The 25,669-nt window shown below is 43.0% G+C and overlaps 1 protein-coding gene across 1 annotated transcript in view; it reads left to right on the top strand.

Annotated features, from left to right (window-relative positions):
- The window catches only part of LOC124596909 (putative inorganic phosphate cotransporter), a 98,798-nt gene that overhangs the window by 34,278 nt on the left and 38,851 nt on the right, over positions 1 to 25,669 (top strand). Inside the window, exons 3-5 of the mRNA XM_047135904.1 lie at positions 1,381 to 1,468; positions 1,881 to 2,104; positions 2,189 to 2,338. Coding sequence (XP_046991860.1) covers positions 1,381 to 1,468; positions 1,881 to 2,104; positions 2,189 to 2,338 — 462 coding nt within the window. The remainder of the gene's footprint in view (positions 1 to 1,380; positions 1,469 to 1,880; positions 2,105 to 2,188; positions 2,339 to 25,669) is intronic.

Here is a 25,669-nt window from a genome sequence, read left to right as displayed (position 1 = left end):
TTCTGCATCTTCAGAACCTTAATAAAGCGTCACACCAAGAACTCCATGTTTCGGTTGCGATGGGAAGCTTATTCTCGGAATCTTGTAAATTCGGTCATTTCTATGAAAGATAATGGTTCGTTGTATATTGCAATCATATCTGTATTAAACAATAATATTTTTTGCCATTTACATTGAGTACGTCCCAAAGCAATTCCTGGCATAGTTCTTTGTGTTGAAGATGAATTTGTATGGGGGGTGCCTGAAGACAATGAAGCTTTGAGGGACGCTGTAGCTTTATTAACTGCTTAAAATTTATCTGGATGTTTCGTTGCCAAATGATTTTTCATACCTAAAGTACCTGTTAGGGAAAAACAATATGTCGTTAGGATTAAGTTATATTAGATATTGTCTATTACTTCAAGTTGTTTCTTATAACTACATTTTGCAAAAACATGTACGTATCCCAAAAAAAAAAAAAAAAATTAAAAGAAATGAGCGTATGGCATCGTTGGCCAAGAGGCCCCATCTGGGGAAGTTCGGCCGCCAAGTGCAAGTCTTATTTCAGTCGACGCAACATTGGGCGACTTGCGCGCCGGTGATGAGGATGAAATGAGGGTAAGGTCAACACAACACCCAGGCACCGAGCGGAGAAAATCTCTAACCGGGCCAGGAATCGAACACGGGCCTGCTTGCATAGGAGGCGAGCATGTTACCACCCAGCTAATCAGGCGGACAATTTTAAATAAACCGAATAACCGACAAATAGATACCTAGTTAACGGTATCAATTGTCATATCTATGGAAAAATACCTTGTTTAGCAGTGTAATAAAACAATTCAAAAGAAAAGAGTAGAAGACAAACTAGGGCCTTGGTATGTATATCCTCTTTTCATTTCTTCACTTTCAATTCGGCCCAAAAAAAAAGAAATATAAGCAAAATTTTAATTTTCAACAATTATAACAAAATATTAGCATAAAGGCGATCTCTTCTTTACCGATGACATTTTTTGTAATTTACCTTGCTATGAACAAATAATTTTCAGATATACATCACATTACGTCAAGTTAAAGTATTCGCATTTCGCAAGAAAGCCAATAGATGGGTCACTCAATTGATATGTCATTCGTTCGCTTCACTTATGAACGACGATGCCCGAATTCACCCGAATCTGTCCGATCGTCCGCGCCTGACTTCTGTGGGCTCCTTCATACTACACGTTACGACATACTCCGTGGAAATGTTCAGCCGATTGTCGACCGAATATCCAGCTAACAGCATGGCTGGACATCTGGTATCCGGCCAAACAGCTATCCGTTTCATCTCTGGTAATGACAGTACTGCTGCGATGTTTTCTTTCCCTAAAGTTTGTCTTACCATAAGTTTCCTTGATATTTTAGGGTTTCGTATACCCATGCACACATTCCTTGCTGGCAAAATGGATCCCACCCAAAGAAAATTATGTTTTGGGAACCGCTGTTTACACAGGTAACTTATGTTCAGTATGGCTATTTAATTTGCTTCTAACTCTTTCATGTGTATATAGTTTCAACGCAAGTGAAAGATGTAAGGACAGTTTTGAGAAATCTGTTATTAGCTCAGTGAAAAGTATGAGAAACATTCTACTATTCTACAGCTGCAAAATTACAGAGTTCTATTTTCTTGAGTGTCTCAGGAAGTGTACTTTTAATTTGAGAAGGGTGGTATGCTTTGCGAATAAGAAACTATTGAGAACTGACGTGGCTGAAGACATATAACTTTGCAAGAAGTTGCTTTCAACAGTTTCGTCATTTGAATGAATATTAATCAGTTTAATGCATTTAGTCTTGGCAGTGGAACGATCAGCTGTTCTTTTTCAAAATGAAGCTGTAATGATACCGTTTTCTCGGCATTCCCGTAGGCGATCAACTGGGCACAGTAGCAGCACTGATAATATCAGGAGCATTAGCTCAGAGCGCCGTTGGGTGGCCGTCTATCTTCTACTTCTTTGGTGGACTTTCCATCCTCTGGGGAGTGATCTTATTCTGGCTTGGAGGGAATACCCCATCTGGACACAAGCATATTTCCAGAGCAGAACTTACTTATATTGAAGAATCTCGGAAGGATGTCTCACGTGAAAGAATGGTACGATACAACTTGTTTCTTACGAAATACCTACATTCGTTGAATATGTTATTGCTGAGGGAGTTTTATGTATGTTGTTCACAGAAGTTTCCAACGCCGTGGGTATCAATTTTTACATCACTGCCCGTATTTGCTCTCGCAGTAGCCACCATGACGGAGTGCTGGGGATTCTACACGCTGTTGACAGAGACACCAACGTATTTGAGTAATGTTCTTGGATTTGACATTGCATCTGTAAGTAAAACAGTTTACATCATCAAATGTACTTGGATGTGAAATATGTGACAGAAGTTGTGAACTGAGGAACTGATTATAGAGAGTTTTGTCCATCCTTTGATCCATTGCGCATATCAATAATCTGAGATGCTTTAGACTTTGCTGATAACTTTTTAAAAGAGCCTGGAAAAATCATAGATGTGAAAATTGCTGAAACTGTTACTGATAATCAAAGAATGAATCATTATGAAACCATTCCAGCCCACCAACGCTAGCAGCTCCAGCTTACGTTGTCTAACGATGCAGTGAAAGAAACACGTCCTAGATACAAACAAATTTCACTCCATTCTAGCGGACGGACGAATGCCAGAATTTCTCAGTATCTTACGTGAAGTCCCAAGAGTGATGAATATGACATTCTGTGTTGTCACAGCGGTATCAGTTGTGTTGCATGGCTCGAAAGGAGATGTGCACTGTGGTGCAAAAGTCATGCGACAGTGTTACGTACATATACAAATGGCTGTAACATCGCGTATACAACGTTTAAAAGGGGAGTCCATTGGGGGACCTGTCATTTGTGATTCATATGAGAATGTTTCCGTCGTGATTACGGACGAACGACGGTAACTAACAGAGTTTGAAAGCGGAATGTTAGTTGGAGCTAGATGGGTGGGATACTGAGGCGTCGCCGTATACCGATCCTGCCTTGGAGACGGTTAAGTGGGATATGTGTCTCAGACCTGGATAGTGGCAGATGGTGACACGAGACTGGACGCGCACGTAGTTTATGTATCAGCCGATAGAGGACAATATTGGATAGGGGGACTGTGATTTTAGTTTCGATTGTGCCCACTAGAGTACACTACAGTAATAGAATGTTTTTCATAAACTGTTCTAGTATTGTCGTAAAGTGTTATTATGTCTTTTTGCGTATGTAAAATGTTATCAATGTGTTTTAGCAGTATGAATGATGCGTGAGTGTGGTTTAAGGTTAATAGGAAGATAATTGTTTAACGAGTTATGTAGTAGGATTTAGTGTGGGAACATTGCGAAGAAGTATGGATATGGACAAAGGGGATTTTTGTAGAATAGATTTGTAAAGTAAGTTTATGGTAAAGGGTATAAATAGCAATAGTAAATAACGTAATGCATAAACAAAACTTCAGCATATTAGATAATTACGTCAGTAAAAATTGCAGTCATGAGGTTTACTATTTTGCGATTGGTTATTGATGAAAAGCGCGGACTGACGCTGGAGAATGTAGTTTTGCTATTGGCTGTTGAGTAAACTGACCAATGATAAAGCAATATTCTTCGAGCGCCTTTCTCTGCTGGTAGAGAAGACTTAGAGTATTCTAGAGAGGAGTCGAAGCCTAGCCATGAAACAGTTCGGACGTGTGTAGTAGTAGTTCCGATGGAAATGATAAGTTTCCGGGTCTAGCAGTGTTACATACATCAAAAGGGTGGTAAAGTGACGGTATAATTATTCCAATGGGTGTGTAGAAATCTCGGAATTTTTAAGTGAATTTTGTGATGAGAAAAGACTTATATTCCGCGTGGCGTATTGAGCAGGTCGGTGTGTGGGGCGGCGGGTGGAATAATAGAATAAATGTTTTGTATTTATGCTGTTTGCCGTTCTCAACACTGGCTCTCTAACTGCAATATTGGCAACCAGAAAGTGATTAGCAAAACGTGAAGCCTGTAATTAGAATTCCTAGTGCCCACTTCATCTGAGAAATACATTTATAGCTACAGCTTATAGCTCTGAGGAATTAGGAGATTGTCTGGGATTCATAATCAAAAACCATTCTCTCTAAAATGTTCGCTATATTCTGAAAGTCACAAACCAAGAAGAATCCACACAATCCAACTACCAGAGCAGTTCAGAGTCTAATGCACTGATGCCACTATAACTGTTCAAATTAAATGTTTAAGTGAATGCTCGCCATAATTTGATGATAATGTTCATCAAACGCCACGCTAATAATGGTAGAATGTCTGTCCTGCGGCGGCACGTGAAAATACGACATACGCAAACTAAAGATAGATCATTAACGTCATCCCAAAATTAACACTTCACTTGAAAACGATTTTATGGTTATGCGTATCCCGAGTAACTTACTACTGCATCCGAGGCTGTTTATATCAACGATACCGACGCGACGTGACTCCCGGTACAGGTGGTGCGCTAATCAGCGTCTGGAGAGAACTGGGGCCTTCCTCTTCTCGCGCAGCGTTCTTACATATAAGGCCGCGGTGCGGACGGCTAAGGCAACACCTGATCAAATCTGCTCTCCTGACTAGCCGATGGGCTAGTAATGCACCACTTTAAGTTATCGAATAAATCATTGCTTCCTTTGCTGATGGCCGATGAAGCTTTTAATTTAATTGTGCAATCAGCACACAGGTAAGTAATCATAATAAAAGTCTGATGTGGCTAACTCAAACATTTTGGGTGAGAGAATTAATTTAATTACACTACACGCAGTAGACGAGCTCTGAACTTGCCCTTTGGAGATACGCTATCGCTATACTTTTATAGTTATTCAGTTGAAACTTCTCACATCTTTATGATTATAGCGGATCTCCCTTCTACTGAAATTTAAACATCCTAGCTTTATTTATTCGCCTACTTAATCTATCTTGCTTCCTTAATTTTTAGGATAAAAACCAGAAAATCATGAATTTCAACAAAAATTTTAATTTATGAGATCCAGAATGCTGTTTCTACTAAATTATTATGCAAAAGGAATCTAAATATAAATTTTTAAGTTTCTAGCTCTTTTCTGTAGCGCCAATGATTTTAACAGAAAAACATCCAAGTTTCGAAAATGGTTAAAGTTATTGAACTGATATCCAACACATATTGATTTTGTATTACTCCTGACGTGCTAGAGACGTTTCAGGTTATTTACTTCATTTTAAAGTATTGCACAATATTTATGACATCAGAGCTAGTTACAACGGACTAGGCTGGCACACAATGGAAAGACTGATGTGAATTTTATAAGGCGTGAGTATGCTGCTTCCTTACATCACCCTCTACTTAATTTTTTTGAATGTAAATGAAAAAAAATTAATTACAAGAAGGGAAGCAAGAGTACAGCTTAACTCTTAAAATTGAAATGTAAACATATAGAAATATTAAAAGATAACTTATTACCTACTTCTATTATTTAAATGGCTGGCATGTTCACTGCATCTTAAGCAATATTATCCCTCAAATTTTAAGCAAATCAATGAAACACTTTGGCATACATATTGCCTTAGACAGACAAACACATAAAAATATGTAAAATTATGAAAATCTTAAATCCATTAAATTGTCTGTAAATATTTTTACATAAATTCAAAGAAAATAACACAGTTATTCATGATACATAAACAGATAATTATATCTTAGCAGCATTTTCTAAACCTGAAACAAAATTTCACAAATCATGACAATTTCATTTTTACACACGTGTTTGTAACCGCTTTGGCTGGCGTTCTACACTTCCATTCACAAGGGTAGAGGAGGGGAAGTTGCTATGGTGTGCATCCTTCATTCTAAATTACATGGGGAAAGGGGAGGGGTCACTGTGAGTTGTGTCCAAGTCACTCCACACTTTCACACAGTTATCAGGCTGCCATTATCTGGTTTGTCCTGTGGAACAAACAAAAAGAGTGCCTCAGACTCTGTTCATTTAAAATGTAAGGGTGGGTCACAATGAAATGGGGATATATATATATATATATATATATATATATATATATATATATATATATATATATACACTCCTGGAAATGGAAAAAAGAACACATTGACACCGGTGTGTCAGAGCCACCATACTTGCTCCGGACACTGCGAGAGGGCTGTACAAGCAATGATCACACGCACGGCACAGCGGACACACCAGGAACCGCGGTGTTGGCCGTCGAATGGCGCTAGCTGCGCAGCATTTGTGCACCGCCGCCGTCAGTGTCAGCCAGTTTGCCGTGGCATACGGAGCTCCATCGCAGTCTTTAACACTGGTAGCATGCCGCGACAGCGTGGACGTGAACCGTATGTGCAGTTGACGGACTAAGAGCGAGGGCGTATAGTGGGCATGCGGGAGGCCGGGTGGACGTACCGCCGAATTGCTCAACACGTGGGGCGTGAGGTCTCCACAGTACATCGATGTTGTCGCCAGTGGTCGGCGGAAGGTGCACGTGCCCATCGACCTGGGACCGGACCGCAGCGACTCACGGATGCACGCCAAGACCTTAGGATCCTACGCAGTGCCGTAGGGGACCGCACCACCACTTCCCAGCAAATTAGGGACACTGTTGCTCCTGGGGTATCGGCGAGGACCTTTCGCAACCGTCTCCATGAAGCTGGGCTACGGTCCCGCACACCGTTAGGCCGTCTTCCGCTCACGCCCCAACATCGTGCAGCCCGCCTCCAGTGGTGTCGCGACAGGCGTGAATGGAGGGACGAATGGAGACGTGTCGTCTTCAGCGATGAGAGTCGCTTCTGCCTTGGTGCCAATGATGGTCGTATGCGTGTTTGGCGCCGTGCAGGTGAGCGCCACAATCAGGACTGCATACGACCGAGGCACACAGGGCCAACACCCGGCATCATGGTGTGGGGAGCGATCTCCTACACTGGCCGTACACCACTGGTGATCGTCGAGGGGACACTGAATAGTGCACGGTACATCCAAACCGTCATCGAACCCATCGTTCTATCATTCCTAGACCGGCAAGGGAACTTGCTGTTCCAACAGGACAATGCACGTCCGCATGTATCCCGTGCCACCCAACGTGCTCTAGAAGGTGTAAGTCAACTACCCTGGCCAGCAAGATCTCCGGATCTGTCCCCCATTGAGCATGTTTGGGACTGGATGAAGCGTCATCTCACGCGGTCTGCACGTCCAGCACGAACGCTGGTCCAACTGAGGCGCCAGGTGGAAATAGCATGGCAAGCCGTTCCACAGGACTACATCCAGCATCTCTACGATCGTCTCCATGGGAGAATAGCAGCCTGCATTGCTGCACTGTACTAGTGCCGACATTGTGCATGCTCTGTTGCCTGTGTCTATGTGCCTGTGGTTCTGTCAGTGTGATCATGTGATGTATCTGACCCCAGGAATGTGTCAATAAAGTTTCCCCGTCCTGGGACAATGAATTCACTGTGTTCTTATTTCAATTTCCAGGAGTGTATATATATATATATATATATATATATATATATATATATATATATATATATATATATTTATCTTTCAATATGTTACTGGAACAAAGTTAACAGAACTTTTTCAATTTTACTCTCGCAGTTACTTAACTGACATAAAATCGATAAACAAATGGCTCAGAACGCCGTTAGTCATGTACTAGAGAAAATGTATGCTCAAGGCATATAATCATGAATCCTATTTAATCTCAATTTATTATTTCTGGGCCAGAACACTGAACCAATGCTCGGTACATTCTTGATACATTTGTATTTTAATTACTTAGCTGACTCATCTTCGATTACCTTATTCTTAGAGATAGTATGAGTATATTTGATTAGTAGTTGTCTTCTCAGCTTCTTTGTCCATGTGAGTAACTTGTGGTAATAGTACAGTTCTGAGTGTTCAAAACACACTACGTTTAGTTGACTACTAAATCCACTTATTGGTCTTCTGCTGCTGTGTCAGTTCCACATCTGCAATTATGTACTTACTTCATCGAAGTGTATTTATGCTGAGCTATAAATAATGTTTCACGTCTGCCATTATGTTAATTATGTTGCTAGTGTATGTACTTATTTAACACTCACTCCATTAACATTTAATGCATAGGATAGCACATTTATTTCATATCTATAGTGTATTGCAGCCGATCAGTTTGCTCACGTTGCAATCCATTTCCACTTGATTGGATGCTGAAACCCCAGGTAGTCTCTCTCGACCTACCACTAAAGAGCATTAAGTAATTATGGCCGAGCGTAATGCTAATTTCCTTAAACCTATAGGACACCATGAGCTGCTCTGTCTCATCTAACATAAGGGTACCTATGGTCGCATTCACGCCTCCAACTCATAACCTCAATACGTGTAGGAGTGTCCTGTCACACACTACACCAAATAACGGCCAGCTCGAACCTTATAAATATTTCAAGGACGTGTCCTTCACGTCTCAACCACAAGCACTGTTCAATTCTATTCCACTGCCATTCCTTGCTACACAAGGTAAGTTCATTCTTACAACTTATCTGCATATTTTTCATAACACTAAGCAATCTCTTTTACCATTAATTAGTTAGCTCTACAGCATACAATAGGTTTCACTGCCACTTCAGATCCTGCTTGTACACGAATTTGTATATCTTTTTAAATTACTGTTGGTGGACCATTTCCAATAAAACAACAACTTTGTACTTATTACCAGGGTTCTATACATACCTGTTACTCAAATACCTTTGTATCTTAATTACATCATACTTCTCTGTTGTTTATGTCACTGTTAGGTTTGTCACACTAGGTATTTTCTTCACTAATCGGTGGATAGAATGGTTACAGAACTCATGGCTCGATAGCCATGACGGAAAATTTTTGTATTGCAAAGAAGGAGTCGAAACTTTGGTGGATAGGAAAGATGAAGAATGAGTGAGACCTGAAAAGGAAAGAAGATCTCACACTGCTGGGACTGCACAGCTGCCACACTGTGTAGAGGTTACAGAACAACCTCCTCCCTACAGAATTCATTGGTTTCAGAAAATTTTCGTAGTGGAAAGAAGGGGTCAAAATTTTAGGTGGATAGGAAAGCTGAAGAGAGAGTGAGATCTGTAATGTGAAAGAAGATCTCACTCAGCTGGGACTGCACAGCTGCCACACTGTGTAGAGGTTACTGAACAACCTCCTCCCTACAGAATTCATTATCTTAATGCTGGCTTGATAGTCATACCGGAAGATTTTTGTATTTGAGAGTAAGAACCGAAATTTTGGTGGATAGGAAAGATGAAGAATGAGTGAGACCTGAAAATGAAAGAAGATCTCACACAGCTGGGCCTGCAAAGCTGCCACACTGTGTAGAGGTTACAGAACAACCTCCTCCCTACAGAAAGCATTCACTACCTATGAACTTCTTTAGGTCGATCACGTTCCTGAGACCTAATAGCTTTTTCCTCTGAGGGTACTCTAGCCTATATGCATTGGCATGTGGTTTTCCTATGATCCTGAAAGATCCTTGGTATACGAACATGAATTTCTTGGTTTCTGCATTTATTTTCTTTGATTTTTACTTGTTTTTGACAAGGACTAACTAACCTATTTCAAAACTGGTGGGTGCAGCTTTTGCGTCATGACGCTTCTTCCTTTCCAATGCTCTTTTTCTTATATTTGCCCTAGCCTTTAACTTCTTCTCGTCTGTGGATATTTGCGTTAGAATAGGGAATTCTACCATATCTGCAATCACATTGTGCGGTTCTTGGCCAAACATCAATTCGCAAGGCGCAAAACCAGTTGCATCATGCCTTAAGTTGTTAATTTCATTCTCAAAATACTTTATGTGCTCTGCCCAACTTGAGTGTTTCCGAGCATAATAAGTCCTGCAAAGCCTATTCAATTCTCTCATAATAGTTCACTCATATTTCCTTGGGGGAAATACGCAGATACTTTCAAATGTTTCACTTCGGCCTTATCCAGACATTCTTTAAATCTATCAGAAGTAAATTGAGGCCCATTGTCTGACAGCAAACTCTTCGGAACGCCAACGTTCATGAAGAAATCTTTTACGCAGGTCGATTTGAAAATACCTTATGATGCCTTTTTAAAACCTGTCTCAGTTCTTCCTTCTGATTAGCTGAAATTTTATCGATTTCCTGCAATTTAGCTTCTATCTTGTCCAAAATAATTGCTTCTTCTTCTTCTTCTTCTGTGTTTAGCTTACTTTTACTAAGATTAACACCTTCGTCCCAATATCTCCTATTTTTCAGAACTCGTATAGGCAGCTCCCAAGTTTCATCATTAGTTACTACATGTTTATCAATAAAAGGTACCGTAATTACTCCAGTTATCGGCAAGACCATTTTTAACTGGCTTCTTTCAAAGTCAACAACACTCTGATGTTTTGACAAGAAATCTATGCCAATTAAAACCTCAATACTGAGATTATTTACAATTAAGCATGGATGATCAATTAAATTACCATTAATATCAAATGGCAGTAAAGCTTCTTGCTTTACCGTTTTTGACACCTTGCCAGTAGCACCAATTATTCTTAGTCCTGATACCCTCATTACTGTAAGCTTGTCTTTACCAGGTAATGCATCAAAGAAGGACTGAGATATCGCACTCACCTCACTTCCACTGTCTAAGAGACAACGTAAACTGATACCCAACATATTCAGTATTATTATAGGGTGGCTTATTCTAGGTTGTACAGGTGGTTCCTCAAACTCATCCAATAGTTCCTTTTGGATTTGTCTCCAACTAAAGTGATCGACATCTGTCTTCATTACATTTAGGTCGAAGTGTGTAGGGGTTTCCTGAACTACATTTTCAGCTGCCTTTTCCAGTCGATCTATTAATTTCAAATCGAAACACCGCTCGACTTCATTACATTTAGTTTGCTGAACATGACCCAAATTACTGTACTCTGAGCGATTCTTTGCCTCCAGACCGGGCATAACACTAGTTACAGATAAACCACTTTCACTATTATCGTCGGGTTCCTTCTCCAGTGACAACTGGTCACAGCTACTGGGTCATCGACCCCCAACAGGCTACCCCCTACATTCTCACTTACCTCCTGTCCTAAATCTATTAGTACACTATCAACATCCTGCACAGGCACTTTAGATAAGAGCACATCATCCTCATCGTAAACATAAGCATGAATTTCTTCTGCTTCTTCACCTGACAATACAGTATTTTGTAGCTCTTCCCTACCATTACACTGCTGCGCCTTCTCTTTCTCTTCCCACTTAGAAAGCGTCTCTAACACGGTATCTATTAAATACTGTGAGTGATCTAATATTTCTGCTGTATCCTTAGATTCTACCGACCCCTCATCCACATGTTCAGTCTGAATATTCTGATGTGTCTTACCAATTGCTGTAATTACTGGCTTAAGAAAAGTAACCGCCTGGTGAGCGCCAGTATCCTCATAGACGGGAACTAGTTTTCCAGCCTCTGCCTACTACTGTTACCTTTATTTGCATTATAGTTAACTGGCACAGCATTGCTTTCAACACTGTTGTTTTCTTGCACATTTTTGTTAGGAACAAAATTACTGTCATTTGGATGCCATTGTTGGTTCTGGTAATTATTTTCCTACCTTTCTTAGGATGTCGAACACCTACTGTTCTGATGTTTACATTGCCATTCTGCTTGTTCTTAAAATTACTACTAGTGTTATTAGCATTTCTGTTATTACGTGCTTGCTCCTCATTGGCAGCCACACACTCTACAAGTTCCAAATATTCAATGAAACGATCCAGATTGTATCTAGGGGCCGATATAATTCTAGTTTGCCAATACCATGGCAGTTTGGCATCAAGACCTAGTATTATCATTTCAGGTTTTAGCTTTTCGGCCAAATGTGACAAACGTGAGATCCATGACCTGGCAAACTCTTTAACAGATTCCTTGCCTGCATTGAAGCGTTTTCCACTCAAAAATTCTCTCAAAACTTCATTTTGCTTATTGCTAGACCAATACTCATTAATGAAAGCTGTTTTAAATTCCGCTAATGTTTTACACTTCAACGTAACATCAGCTGACCAACGCATGGCGTCACCTGCTAAATGGCTTCTAATAAATGAGATTTTCTCTCGTTCAGACCAAGTTGATGGAATCACATCTTCAAAATCGTTCCAGAAATCTAGCGGGTGGATATTTTTACCTGTATCGAACCGCAAGAACTGCCGACACCCGATAAAAGCGGCGTTTGCAGCTACAACTTGTTGCATACTACCATTACCAGAAGTTACTGAAGCTACTTTACTCTCAATGTTAGCAATGTTAGTACTAATATTTTCTACTCTCATTTCAACATTATCTACTCTTTGCACAAAATGAGTAGTATCAGTTTTGATTGCATCTACTTCTGCTTGACATATGTTTACTTTTATATTAACATCTTTAAACCTATCTGAGCACAGTTCAGATTCCGCCTCAATCTTTTCTGTTAACTTGTGCTCCTGCTTCGCATCTTCCATTTGGAAGTCTTTGCGAACCTCAGCAACTTCGGATTTTACTGTTTTATACATCTCAGATAACTGTTGAGCAACCTTTTTCTTAATATCCTCATGGTTGTAATCAATTTTATAATTTAAACTGTCCAGATCCTCTTTCAAGTTATTGCAGCCAGTCTTGAAGGAAGTTTCTAATTCAGCTTTATTGGATTCTAATTTATTGTCCATTCCCTCAAACCTTTTATTAAAATTGATTTGGCTGGCCACAATCCTGTTATTTACCTCAATTATATCAGATTTTAACTCAGATGTCATTCTAGCATTACTGGCTGACATTTTTGTATTACTGGCAGCTATTGCTTGTAATATTACATTTAAATCAATAGCCCCAGTATCTCACTAGCTGGCTTTTTATCACACTCAGGTGACGAAAAACTAGCTCCAACACCAGAATCATCAAAACTAAATGAAACTTCTCATTGATCAGTCATATCTCACTTCTCATTTTTAAACTCTACCATCTCTGATGACTGTTTCATTTTTAATTAATCAGAGAAACTATCATCCAGTAACTTAACACTTTCTGATTTCTGCTTTACTACAGGGGTCTCTACTATTGAATCGTTGCCCTTTTTCACACTACTGTCAGGAGACACTAGTTCGGATTTCACTTTAACATTACTATTTTCATGCATATTTACACTTGAACCGTTGTCTGGATTTACAGTTCCTTCAACAGACATAGGTCCTGATTTAGGTTTAACTTCTGTTTCTTTTTGCGGTTCCATCACCGACAGTCTTTCAGTGCGGGTTAGTAAAAGTTTTAACAGCTTGTCACTTAACTTATTTCCTTCTGCACGACGTATGGCGTTGCCGACGCGGCGTACCAGGATAACTGATGTGACGTGGCGCATTGAACTGCAGACGGCACCTCGACAACTGCTGTGTTGTGGGCGTAGCCCGCAACACAGCAGACGCGGCTCCGGTCTGCTCCGACGGATGACTGCGGTGCGGCCAGACTGACTTCTCGCGATGCCAGCAGTGCAGCTAGACTCAGCGCCAGCTCCGTCAATCCAGATGCGTTGTTAATCCAATTGCGTCGTCCACATGCACACGTAACACTGTCTATCACTGTTCCATTGCTCAGTTGCGTGTCGCATTTCACTTCCGAATCCGAATATTTAAAAATCACTTTCACTTTACCTCAGTTTGTTTCCCAGCCGATGCACCGTATGTGGGGCGGCGGGTGGAATAATAGAATAAATGTTTTGTATTTATGCTGTTTGCCGTTCTCAACACTGGCTCTCTAACTGCAATATTGGCAACCAGAAAGTGATTAGCAAAACGTGAAGCCTGTAATTAGAATTCCTAGTGCCCACTTCATCTGAGAAATACATTTATAGCTACAGATTATAGCTCTGAGGAATTAGGAGATTGTCTGGGATTCATACTCAAAAACCATTCTCTCTAAAATGTTCGCTATATTCTGAAAGTCACAAACCAAGAAGAATCCACACAATCCAACTACCAGAGCAGTTCAGAGTCTAATGCACTGATGCCACTATAACTGTTCAAATTAAATGTTTAAGTGAATGCTCGCCATAATTTGATGATAATGTTCATCAAACGCCACGCTAATAATGGTAGAATGTCTGTCCTGCGGCGGCACGTGAAAATACGACATACGCAAACTAAAGATAGATCATTAACGTCTACCAAAATTAACACTTCACTCGAAAACGATTTCATGGTTATGCGTATCCCGAGTAACTTAATACTGCATCCGAGGCTGTTTATATCAACGATACCGACGCGACGTGACCCCCGGTACAGGTGGTGCGCTAATCAGCGTCTGGAGAGAACTAGAGCCTTCCTCTTCTCGCGCAGCATTCTTACATATAAAGCCGCAGTGCGGACGGCTAAGGGAACGCCTGATCAAATCTGCTCTTCTGACTAGCTGATGGGCTAGTAATGCACCACTTTAAGTTATCGAATAAATCATTGCTTCCCTTGCTGATGGCCGATGAAGCTTTCAATTTAATTGTGCAATCAGCACACAGGTATGTAATCATTTTTGTCTGACGTGGCTAAGTCAAATATTTTGGCCGAGAGAATTATTTTAATTACACTGCACGCAGTAGACGAGCTCTGAACTTGCCCTTTGGAGATACGCTATCGCTATACTTTTATAGTTATTCAGTTGAAACTTCTCACATCTTTATGATTATAGCGGATCTCCCTTCTACTGAAATTTAAACATCCTAGCTTTATTTATTCGCCTACTTAATCTATCTTGCTTCCTTAATTTTTAAGATAAAAACCAGAAAATCATGAATTTCAACAAAAATTTTAATTTGTGAGATCCAGAATGCTGTTTCTACTAAATTATTATGCAAAAGGAATCTAAATATAAATTTTTAAGTTTCTAGCTCTTTTCTGTAGCGCCAATGATTTTTACAGAAAAACATCCAAGTTTCGAAAATAGTTAAAGTTATTGAACTGATATCCAACACATATTGATTTTGTATTACTCCTGACATGCTAGAAACGTTTCAGGTTATTTACTTCATTTTAAAGTATTGCGCAATATTTATGACATCAGAGCTAGTTACAGCGGACTAGGCTGGCACACAATGGAAAGACTGATGTGAATTTTATAAGGCGTGAGTAGGCTGCTTCGTACAGGTGGCTAAAAGCTGTGACTGCATTTGGTACCGACAGACTTAATATTTGGCGAGCATTATCAATCAAAAATAAGCAGTATTTTTGTAGCCATTACGTTTTCGGGAAATGCAACACCATAAACTTGCTAAAGTGACTGAAAAGGGTTATGAGTGACTGTGTTAAGACTAGCAAGGGCTTGGCAGTGATACTTGTTCACCTAAGTTTCAGAATATATTAATTGAGGACAAAATTTCCAACCTTTCATTTCGTGTGAAAACTTTCTCCCAAAACGTAGATTAGTGACTTAAATTGCAGCCTGGTTCACGTCGAAGTACAGTAGGTTTCACTCGGCTTTCCTACTGATGATCTGCTGAGACAATGTTCACAGGTAGGTGCAGGTCCGTCGTAAAGGGACGGAAAGAACCGCGCCGCCGCAATACTCCATTTCAGAGATCGTTAGGGAATTTAATGTTCCGAGATCCACAGTGTGAAGAGCGTGCCGTGAATACCAAATTTCAGGAATTAACTGTCACCAAGGACTACGCAATCACTTAACGACCGAGAGCAGCTGCGTTTGTTTAGAGTTGTCAGTGCTAACAGACAAGCAACAATGCGTGAAACCGCAGAAATCAATGTGGGACGTACGACAAAAGTATCCGTTACAACAGTGCGATAATGGGCTTTGGGGGCAGATGACCGACGCGAGTGCCTTTGCTAACAGCGTGACATCGCCTGCAGCGACTCTCCGCGTCTCGTGACCGTAATTGTAGCGTTCGAGTATGGCGCAGACCCCATGAAGCCATGGCAGGTTGTCCACAAGCACTGTGCAAGCAGGTGGTGGTTCCGTAATGGTGTGCACTGTGTTTACGTGGACTGAAGTGGGTCCTATGGTGCAAGTGAAAGACCATTGGCTGGAAATAGTTTTGTTAGGCTACTTGGAGGCAATTTTCAGCCGTTCATGGAGATAATGGTTCCAAAAAACGATGTCATGTCACTGGGCCACAATTATTCGGGATCGGTGTGAAGAACATTCTGGACAATTCGAGCGGCTGATCTGGCCACCCAGATCGACCGAAATGAATCCTACCTGACTTTTATGGGACATAATCGAGAGGTCAGTTCGTGCACTTTCTGCACCGGCAACACTTTCGCATTTATGGATTTCTCTAGAGGCAGCATGGCTGTGTATTTCTGTAGGGGTCTGCCAGCGACTTGGGCCGCGCGGGGTAGCCGTGCCGTCTCAGGCGTCGTGTCACGGTTCGCACCGCTACCGCCGTCGGAGGTTCGAGTCCTCCCTCGGGCGTCGGTGTGTGTGTCTGTCCTTAGTGTAAGTTAGTTTAAGTTAGATTAAGTAGTGTTTAAGCCTAGGGACCGATGACCTCAGCAGTTTGCTCCCATACTCCTTAGCGCAAATTTCCAAATTTCCAACGACTTGTTCAGTCCATACCACGTCGAGTTTCCGGGTAAAAGGACGTCCTCCATGATGTTGGGAGGAACTCCAAGACTTTTGTCACCTCAGTGTAGTCTTAGTACACTTTCGTAACACTTTATGCCCGCATCTCGTGGTCGTGCGGTTGCGTTCTCGCTTCCCACGCCCGCGTTCCCGGGTTCGATTCCCGGCGGGGTCAGGGATTTTCTCTGCCTCGTGATGGCTGGGTGTTGTGTGCTGTCCTTAGGTTAGTTAGGTTTAAGTAGTTCTAAGTTCTAGGGGACTGATGACCATAGATGTTAAGTCCCATAGTGCTCAGAGCCATTTGAACCATTTCGTAACACTTTATGTTGTAATACTTAGCGCTCGCATCAACATCCACCTCTACAGAAATAATAAATAGCAGGAAAAGGAGGTATAAACTATGTTGTAAGTTACTCTGGGCGATCAATATCTTGTACACTCAGCAGAAAAAGAAAAAAAGAAACAGACCCCACTGTAGACAAAACGGAAGAAAATTCGATCCATTTGGCAACAGCAGGAGAGAAACTGGTTCAGACAGAGAAAGTGAGCCGTTGATTCAGGAACTGTGGGATATTCTACACTCACTCTGTAGCTGAATTTCCCTACGTGCATGACAGCTGATTTGACTGAATGGAAGAGAGAATACCTATTGCATATGAGACAGATTATAGACCTGACTGAACGTTCGAGAAACAATGAATGCAACTAGGTATCGACATATGTGAGACACAGAGGTTATAAAACTTTTAAGAATGCGCTTATAACGACTCACTTTCTGTCTTTCTGTCGTATCTGTTTAACTCCATGTAACCAAAAGTGAAAGATTTATGGAATGCAGATTAACGCCAAAGAATTAACAGCCACGACTGTATCGAATCTTGTAATTATGGAGCATACTGCCTCACGTCTATTTTCTCGCCGCGTTGTGTTTTGGGGAAAGAAGCGGCGATCTGCAAATGCTTTGCTTTTTTCCGTTTCAGCGAATAAATTCACTAGAAAGAAATTAGGAGAATGTTTACCCAAAACATGCAGTCGAATACGAATAACGAGACAGGTGGCCTTACTGCACGTAAGCTGCACTATAATCTAAATATTTTTCTTCTTACGGTGCCTTATGTCAGACACCACCAAAATAAATATCCGGAGAGAAATTTTTCTCTCTTACTCTCTCCACTCCATTAGCATTTTACTCCTTTCTCCCAAAAATAATAAAAAACACTAAGCACTAACTGTTTAAATTATTCAAACATCCCTCTTTTAATTTTTTACTCTTCATTACTGCCAATATCTATGGAATAGTTCAATTTCAAATCCCCTTTTTCATCGCCCATCCTTCACACTCACACCATCTCTGCCTCGCCTTCTCTGACTACCCAAACATAAATGGAATTTACCTCTTCTTTCCTTATTTTTAAAACTCTTTTATGTTTTACTTACACGATTCTCCCTGTTTCTTGCTATCTTTCTCCCTTCTTCCCTCCTATATCTCTCCCTCTCTCTCTGTTTCTCTCTCTGTCTGTCTCGAGCCTAACTCCCACACCCTCCCTCTCTCTCTCTCTCTCTCTCTCTCTCTCTCTTTCTCCCTTTTTCTCCGTCTTTCGATTCAATGGTATAAGACAAGTCATGGCTTCCAGAGAGACGCAGGAAACAATGGTTAATTTAGGAAGCATATCGAATTCTCAAGGCATATGTGTGGGGATTGAAGAAGTTACTCTTTGGATACAATCAAAGTCTATAAGCTCTAAGTTATGTCTCTTTACACGGGATGGGGGCTCAACGACGGTTTCTGACTTCCTAAGGCGGATGCTGTTGCTTACTAAAGATATGAGAGACTTTACAAAGGCAACGGTCGGCAGTGATGGCTTATCGGCAATTTTGTAATTCCAAGCACAGTCTCCACGAGACTTGGAAGAGACTGATATTAACAGAAGGCAGACTCATCGTGTACATAACTGGCCGTCAGAGGCTTCTTAAAAAGGAAATGAACAACACTGTTTCAGTGAGGACAGATATGTTTTTGGTTTAATCTGACTAGTGGATTTTTTCAATTTGATGTTTTGAACATTGGACCTGAATTTTTTTGCCCTGCGATTTTTGATTACATTGCTATGTAGGTAACTCGAACGTGATAGCAATGTACACTGAAGTGATAAAAGTCATGCGACACCTAATATCGTGTCGGACCGCCTTTTTCCCGGTGTAGTGCAGCAACTCATTGTGGCATGGACTGAAAAAAATTGCTGGGAGTCCCCTGCAGAAATATTGAGCCATGCTGCCTCTATAGCCGTCCTTAACTGATGAAGTATTGTCGGTGCAGGATTTTGTGCACCAAAAATACACTCCTGGAAATTGAAATAAGAACACCGTGAATTCATTGTCCCAGGAAGGGGAAACTTTATTGACACATTCCTGGGGTCAGATACATCACATGATCACACTGACAGAACCACAGGCACATAGACACAGGCAACAGAGCATGCACAATGTCGGCACTAGTACAGTGTATATCCACCGTTCGCAGCAATGCAGGCTGCTATTCTCCCATGGAGACGATCGTAGAGATGCTGGATGTAGTCCTGTGGAACGGCTTGCCATGCCATTTCCACCTGGCGCCTCAGTTGGACCAGCGTTCGTGCTGGACGTGCAGACCGCGTGAGACGACGCTTCATCCAGTCCCAAACATGCTCAATGGGGGACAGATCCGGAGATCTTGCTGGCCAGGGTAGCTGACTTACACCTTCTAGAGCACGTTGGGTGGCACGGGATACATGCGGACTTGCATTGTCCTGTTGGAACAGCAAGTTCCCTTGCCGGTCTAGGAATGGTAGAACGATGGGTTCGATGACGGTTTGGATGTACCGTGCACTATTCAGTGTCCCCTCGACGATCACCAGTGGTGTACGGCCAGTGTAGGAGATCGCTCCCCACATCATGATGCCGGGTGTTGGCCCTGTGTGCCACGGTCGTATGCAGTCCTGATTGTGGCGCTCACCTGCACGGCGCCAAACACGCATACGACCATCATTGGCACCAAGGCAGAAGCGACTCTCATCGCTGAAGACGACACGTCTCCATTCGTCCCTCCATTCACGCCTGTCGCGACACCACTGGAGGCGGGCTGCACGATGTTGGGGCGTGAGCGGAAGACGGCCTAACGGTGTGCAGGACCGTAGCCCAGCTTCATGGAGACGGTTGCGAAAGGTCCTCGCCGATACCCCAGGAGCAACAGTGTCCCTAATTTTCTGGGAAGTGGCGGTGCGGTCCCCTACGGCACTGCGTAGGATCTTACGGTTTTGGCGTGCATCCGTGCGTCGCTGCGGTCCGGTCCCAGGTCGACGGGCACGTGCACCTTCCGCCGACCACTGGCGACAACATCGATGTACTGTGGAGACCTCACGCCCCACGTGTTGAGCAATTCGGCGGTACGTCCACCCGGCCTCCCGCATGGCCACTATACGCCCTCGCTCAAAGTCCGTCAACTGCACATACGGTTCACGTCCACGCTGTCGCGGCATGCTACCAGTGTTAAAGACTGCGATGGAGCTCCGTATGCCACGGCAAACTGGCTGACACTGACGGCGGCGGTGCACAAATGCTGCGCAGCTAGCGCCATTCGACGGCCAACACCGCGGTTCCTGGTGTGTCCGCTGTGCCGTGCGTGTGATCATTGCTTGTACAGCCCTCTCGCAGTGTCCGGAGCAAGTATGGTGGGTCTGACACACCGGTGTCAATGTGTTCTTTTTTCCATTTCCAGGAGTGTATTCGATGGGATTCATGACAGGCTAACCGGGTGGCCAAATCATTCGCTCGAGTTGTCCACAATGTTCTTCAGACTGATCACGCACAGTTATGGCCTTGTGACATGATGCATTGGCATCCATAAAAATTCCATAGTTGTTTGAGAACATGAAGTCCATGAGTAGCTGCAAATGGTCTCCAAATAGCCGAACAAACCAGAGGGCCCATTCTACTATTGAGCCACCACCAGCTTGCACAGTGCCTTGTTGCCAACTTGATTCCTTAACTTAGTGTGGTCTGTGCCACACTCGAACCACACCGTTAGCTCTTACCAACTGAAATCGGAAGTTATTTGATTAGGTCACGGTGTTCCAGCCGTCTAGGTCTAACCGATATCGTCACGAGCCCAGAAGAGTCGCTGCAGGCGATGTCGAGCAGTTCGCAACGGAATTCGCGTCCATCAACTGCTGCCATAGTCCATTAATACCAAATTTTGCGCCCGCATCTCGTGGTCGTGCGGTAGCGTTCTCACTTCCCATGCCCGGGTTCCCGGGTTCGATTCCCGGGGGGGTCAGGGATTTTCTCTGCCTCGTGATGGCTGGGTGTTGTGTGCTGTCCTTAGGTTAGTTAAGTTTAAGTAGTTCTAAGTTCTAGGGGACTGATGACCATAGATGTTAAGTCCCATAGTGCTCAGAGCCATTTGAACCATTTTTGAACCAAATTTTGCCGCGCTGTCCTAACTTTCGTTGTACGTCTCACGTTGATTTATACGGTTATTTGACGCAAGGTTGCTCGTTTGTTAACAATGACAAATCTACGCAAACGCTGCTGCTCTCGATCGTTAAGTGAAGGCCATCACAGATTGCGTTGTCAGTGTTGACAGGTAATGTCTGAAATTTGGTGTTTGCGCCACACTCTTTACACCGTGGATCTCGCAATATTAAATTCCCTAACGATTTCCGAAATGAGGTATCCCATGCGCCTACCTCAACTAACATTTCGCGTTCAGGGTCTGTTAATTCCCGTCGTGCGGGCATAATCACGACGGAAATCTTCTCACATGAGTCACCTGAGTACAAATGACAGCTGCGTCAACGCATTGCCCTTTTGTACTATTTGTACGCGATGTCACCGCCATCTGTATATGTGCATAACGCCCATGACTTTTGTCGCAGGTTCGAATCCTGCCTCGGGCATGGAGGTGTCTGATGTTCTTAGGTTAGTTAGGTTTAAGTAGTTCTAAGTTCTAGGGGACTGATGACCACAGCAGTTAAGTCCCATAGTGCTCAGAGTAATTTGAACCAACTTGACTTTTGTCACCTCGCCGACCGGTGTGGCCGAGCGGTTCTAGGCGCTTCAGTCTGGAACCGAGTGACCGCTACGGTCGCAGGTTCGAATCCTGCCTCGGGCATGGATGTGTGTGATGTCCTTAGGTTAGTTAGGTTTAAGTAGTTCTAAGTTCTAGGGGACGGATGACCTCAGATGTCAAGTCCCGTAGTGCTCAGAGCCCGTTGAGCCATTTTTTGTCACATCAGTGTATTTCTCCGATTCAGTGACAGGATTTTCCAATTTGACAAGTGTAATCTGTTTGTTACAGAGCTGATGACGTTTTGTTACTTTTGTCTCGCGTGTCGCGTGTCCTTGTCTAAGCTACATAGACGCATAAAACCTAAGGATGAAAGTAACTTTCCCATGATTTGTCACTACGAAGTGAGATAGCTCGATGAAACTTGGACCATACATAGAAAGAACAGCTGCAGTAAAGTGCAGAAGGTAACTGAAGGTAATAGGCTATAAGACGATCAGAAACGACTTATTCTAGTCACTGCGATTCGTGATGGTCCCCCGGACATTACAAAAGGTGGGTCGTGTTGCTTAATTGGGTATGTGAACACCAGGGATGGCAGTGTATGCTCTGTAACGTGTTGCCATGCTGGCCATGCTGGCCACAAGGTTGGTAAGGAGTCGTTCAATCACTCCACCAGCGCCGCTGGCAATGCTGGAATGCTGGATGGTCGATGTTGCATGCGGACGAGATGTAATACGTCTCCCCCAATGCATCCTGAACGTGCTCGATGGGATTTAAGACGGGGCAACGATCAGGCCAGTCCATTGCACGACTACCCTCTCGTTGCGTGAGCTGCTCCAACTGCCCTGTTCGAGGCGGTCTCATTTGTCATCCACAAAAATGAGGTCAGGGCCGTATCCATCATTGTGTGGACGCACATAGGGAACGAGCATAACGTCAAATAATGACATTAACAAGTGAGTGTACTCTTGTCAAAGATATGGAGGACGTCACACCCATGCAACGTTGTTCCTGCCCGCGTCATAGCACCTGGACAAGCAAAACGTCAATGCTGCGCGTATACTCATATGACGAGAACTGGGAAGTCGGAGTGCATGGGAAACGTTGTCGAATAGGAAGGCTTTGGTGGTCCTGGTGTTATGGTGTGGGGAGGCTTAATGTCTCATTGGCGTACTGACCTCCACATCTTTGAACATGGTACACTCGCCGGTAAAGGTTACTGTGACACTGTACTCCTCCACATGTGCGTCTTTTCGGTTGTTTATTGACCCTCGATTTCATTTTTAAGGATGACAATGCGCTACCGTATCGAATACTGCAGGTAGAGCAGCTCATGGAACGAGAGGATAATTGGCGAATAGACTTGTCTGTTCGTTCCACAGACTTACATCCAATCGAATATGTGTGTGATGCATTGGGGAGACGCACTGCTGCAGGTCCACATGCACCATTGACCATTCTGCATTTGTCGGCCATGCTGGTGGACGAATGGGACCCACTACCACAAGAACTCCTTGTCAAACTTGTGGTTAGCATCGGAGCACGTTGCTGAGCATGCGCTGCCATCTGTGGTCATCAAACACTCTACTAAGAACTGTATACCGCAGTTTGTAAGGTCCAGGGGACTACCACGAAACGCAGTGACTTTTTTGTTATTATTTTCTTTGAATAAAGGTGTCATTTCTGTTCGTCTCATTGCGTATGTCCTTCAGTTGTCTATTGTAGTATACTGCAGTAGGTCCTTCTACGTTTGTCCCAAGTTTCCTTTGAGTTGTGTCATTTGACAATGGGACGTCACACAAAACTTATCTTCGTCCTTAAGTTTTGCACAGTAGTCTGTTTCGTTCATACTCGCATGTTGGGAGTTGATCTGGGTTTGTCGATAAAATTTTTACGTAATGACATAATTGCCTCTTGCAGTGAGAAATCACACCTTATAGCCCTAGGACTGCATTGATGCTAGCCACTGTATCCACATAGAAACGTGGGAAAACTAACAGGCACAGTGAACTTGCTTTGGCACCTATATGTTCAATCTGTTCCACTGTCATACCTACTAAAGCCGCTGCTTTAGTATTTTTCGATATCATAATGACTTCTAGAAGCGGCGTCGTTAGTCACAACATCTACTTGTCTTTCTCTCACATTACATTTATGGGACCGTCTCCCCCACCCCCACCCACCCAAAAAATTGTTTAAATAAGCTAGAGCCGCTGCACAATGGCATTGGAACACAGTTTGGTGTTCCTAGGACCCATCTCAAAAGGAATATTCTACCTTCATTATAGCCTCAAAGCCTTTTCCCTGGTTTTTGTGGTGCTGAACACTTTAAGGTTTGAAATCAGGTGATTTCTTTCGTCTACCATCGAATATTTCAGCTACATTTCTCCTTGATTTAGTTGCAACAGAGAATCATATTCACACAACATTTCATTATATTACGTCCAGTAACACAATTTACACACTCTCCATGTGGTGTGGAGTGTTCAATTGTTTATTACTTCCACAGCGAGGTCTGATACTTCTATAGAACAAATTCAGTTGTTCACCTTTTTAACAAATCGCTAATTTTCACTCAATAATTAGTCAAGTTCGCATTCACAAAAATTTAAAATTTTGTGGCTGAAGCAGAAAAATGTCGGGATTAATAAGTGTCTAACACAGGAATTTCAGATCTATAAGATAACTGATCAAGGCTGTGAGTAGATTATGATGCAGTGGTTTTCTTAAGATTCCTTTGCTGATATTCTGTCTGGGAGTTTATAGTTCGATTAAACAAGAGGAATAACGGAGATGAAGTATTTTGCGTTGTGTTGTATTGAACTGGGGAGCTAGAAACGACGGAGAAGCTTCGTCCCCGCCGTAGCCTCAGTGGTACACAACTCCACAACAGCCTACAGCAGTCTACTCACCCCGCCGCCGCCCCACACAGAACCTAGAGTTATTGTGTGGTTCTCCCGCCAGTGGACCCCCGGGGAACGTCTCACACCAGACGAGTGTAACCCTCAATGTTTGGGTGGTAGAGTAATTACGGTGTACTCGTACGTGGAGAACTGAGGCGGAAAAAGGCGAACCAGCCCGCATTCGCTGAGGCAGATGGAAAACCGCCTTAAAAACCATCCACAGACTGGCCGGCACACCGGACCTCGACACCAATCCGCCGAGGACCGGCACGAATTCCCGCCCGGATTTTTTTTTTCATCTTTCATTCCTTACCCTGAAGGGATGAGGCGGGCACATGGAGAGCCTGTTGCTCTTTGGTGCCTTATATTAACTTAAGGTGTGCTGTGGTGACACATTCTATTTGGAGAAAGGGGGTATGGATTTTCTAATCTTATCACGAAACTCATCTCGTATATAATCGCTTTCTGTCGCGTGGGAGGGTAAAAAGATCTACATCTACATCTACATTGATACTCCGCAAGCCACCCAACGGTGTGTGGCGGAGGGCACTTTACGTGCCACTGTCATTACCTCCCTTTCCTGTTCCAGTCGTGTATGGTTCGCGGGAAGAACGACTGTCTGAAAGCCTCCGTGCGCGCTCTAATCTCTCTAATTTTACATTCGTGATGTCCTCGGGAGGTATAAGTAGGGGGAAGCAATATATTCGATACCTCATCCAGAAACGCACCCTCTCGAAACCTGGCGAGCAAGCTACACCGCGATGCAGAGCGCCTCTCTTGCAGAGTCTGCCACTTGAGTTTATTAAACATCTCCGTAACGCTATCACGGTTACCAAATGACCCTGTGACGAAACGCGCCGCTCTTCTTTGGATCTTCTCTATCTCCTCCGTCAGACCGATCTGGTACGGATCCCACACTGATGAGCAATACTCAAGTATAGGTCGAACGAGTGTTTTGTAAGCCACCTCCTTTGTTGATGGACTACATTTTCTAAGCACTCTCCCAATGAATCTCAACCTGTTACCCGCCTTACCAACAATTAATTTTATATGATCATTCCACTTCAAATCGTTCCGCACACATACTCCCAGATATTTTACAGAAGTAACTGCTACCAGTGTTTGTTCCGCTATC

Source organism: Schistocerca americana, chromosome 1 (genome assembly GCF_021461395.2).
Source record: "Schistocerca americana isolate TAMUIC-IGC-003095 chromosome 1, iqSchAmer2.1, whole genome shotgun sequence".
Taxonomy (NCBI): Eukaryota; Metazoa; Arthropoda; class Insecta; order Orthoptera; family Acrididae; genus Schistocerca; species Schistocerca americana.
Note: the sequence above shows the minus strand (reverse complement) of the source record. Positions and strands in the feature narration are given on the sequence as shown.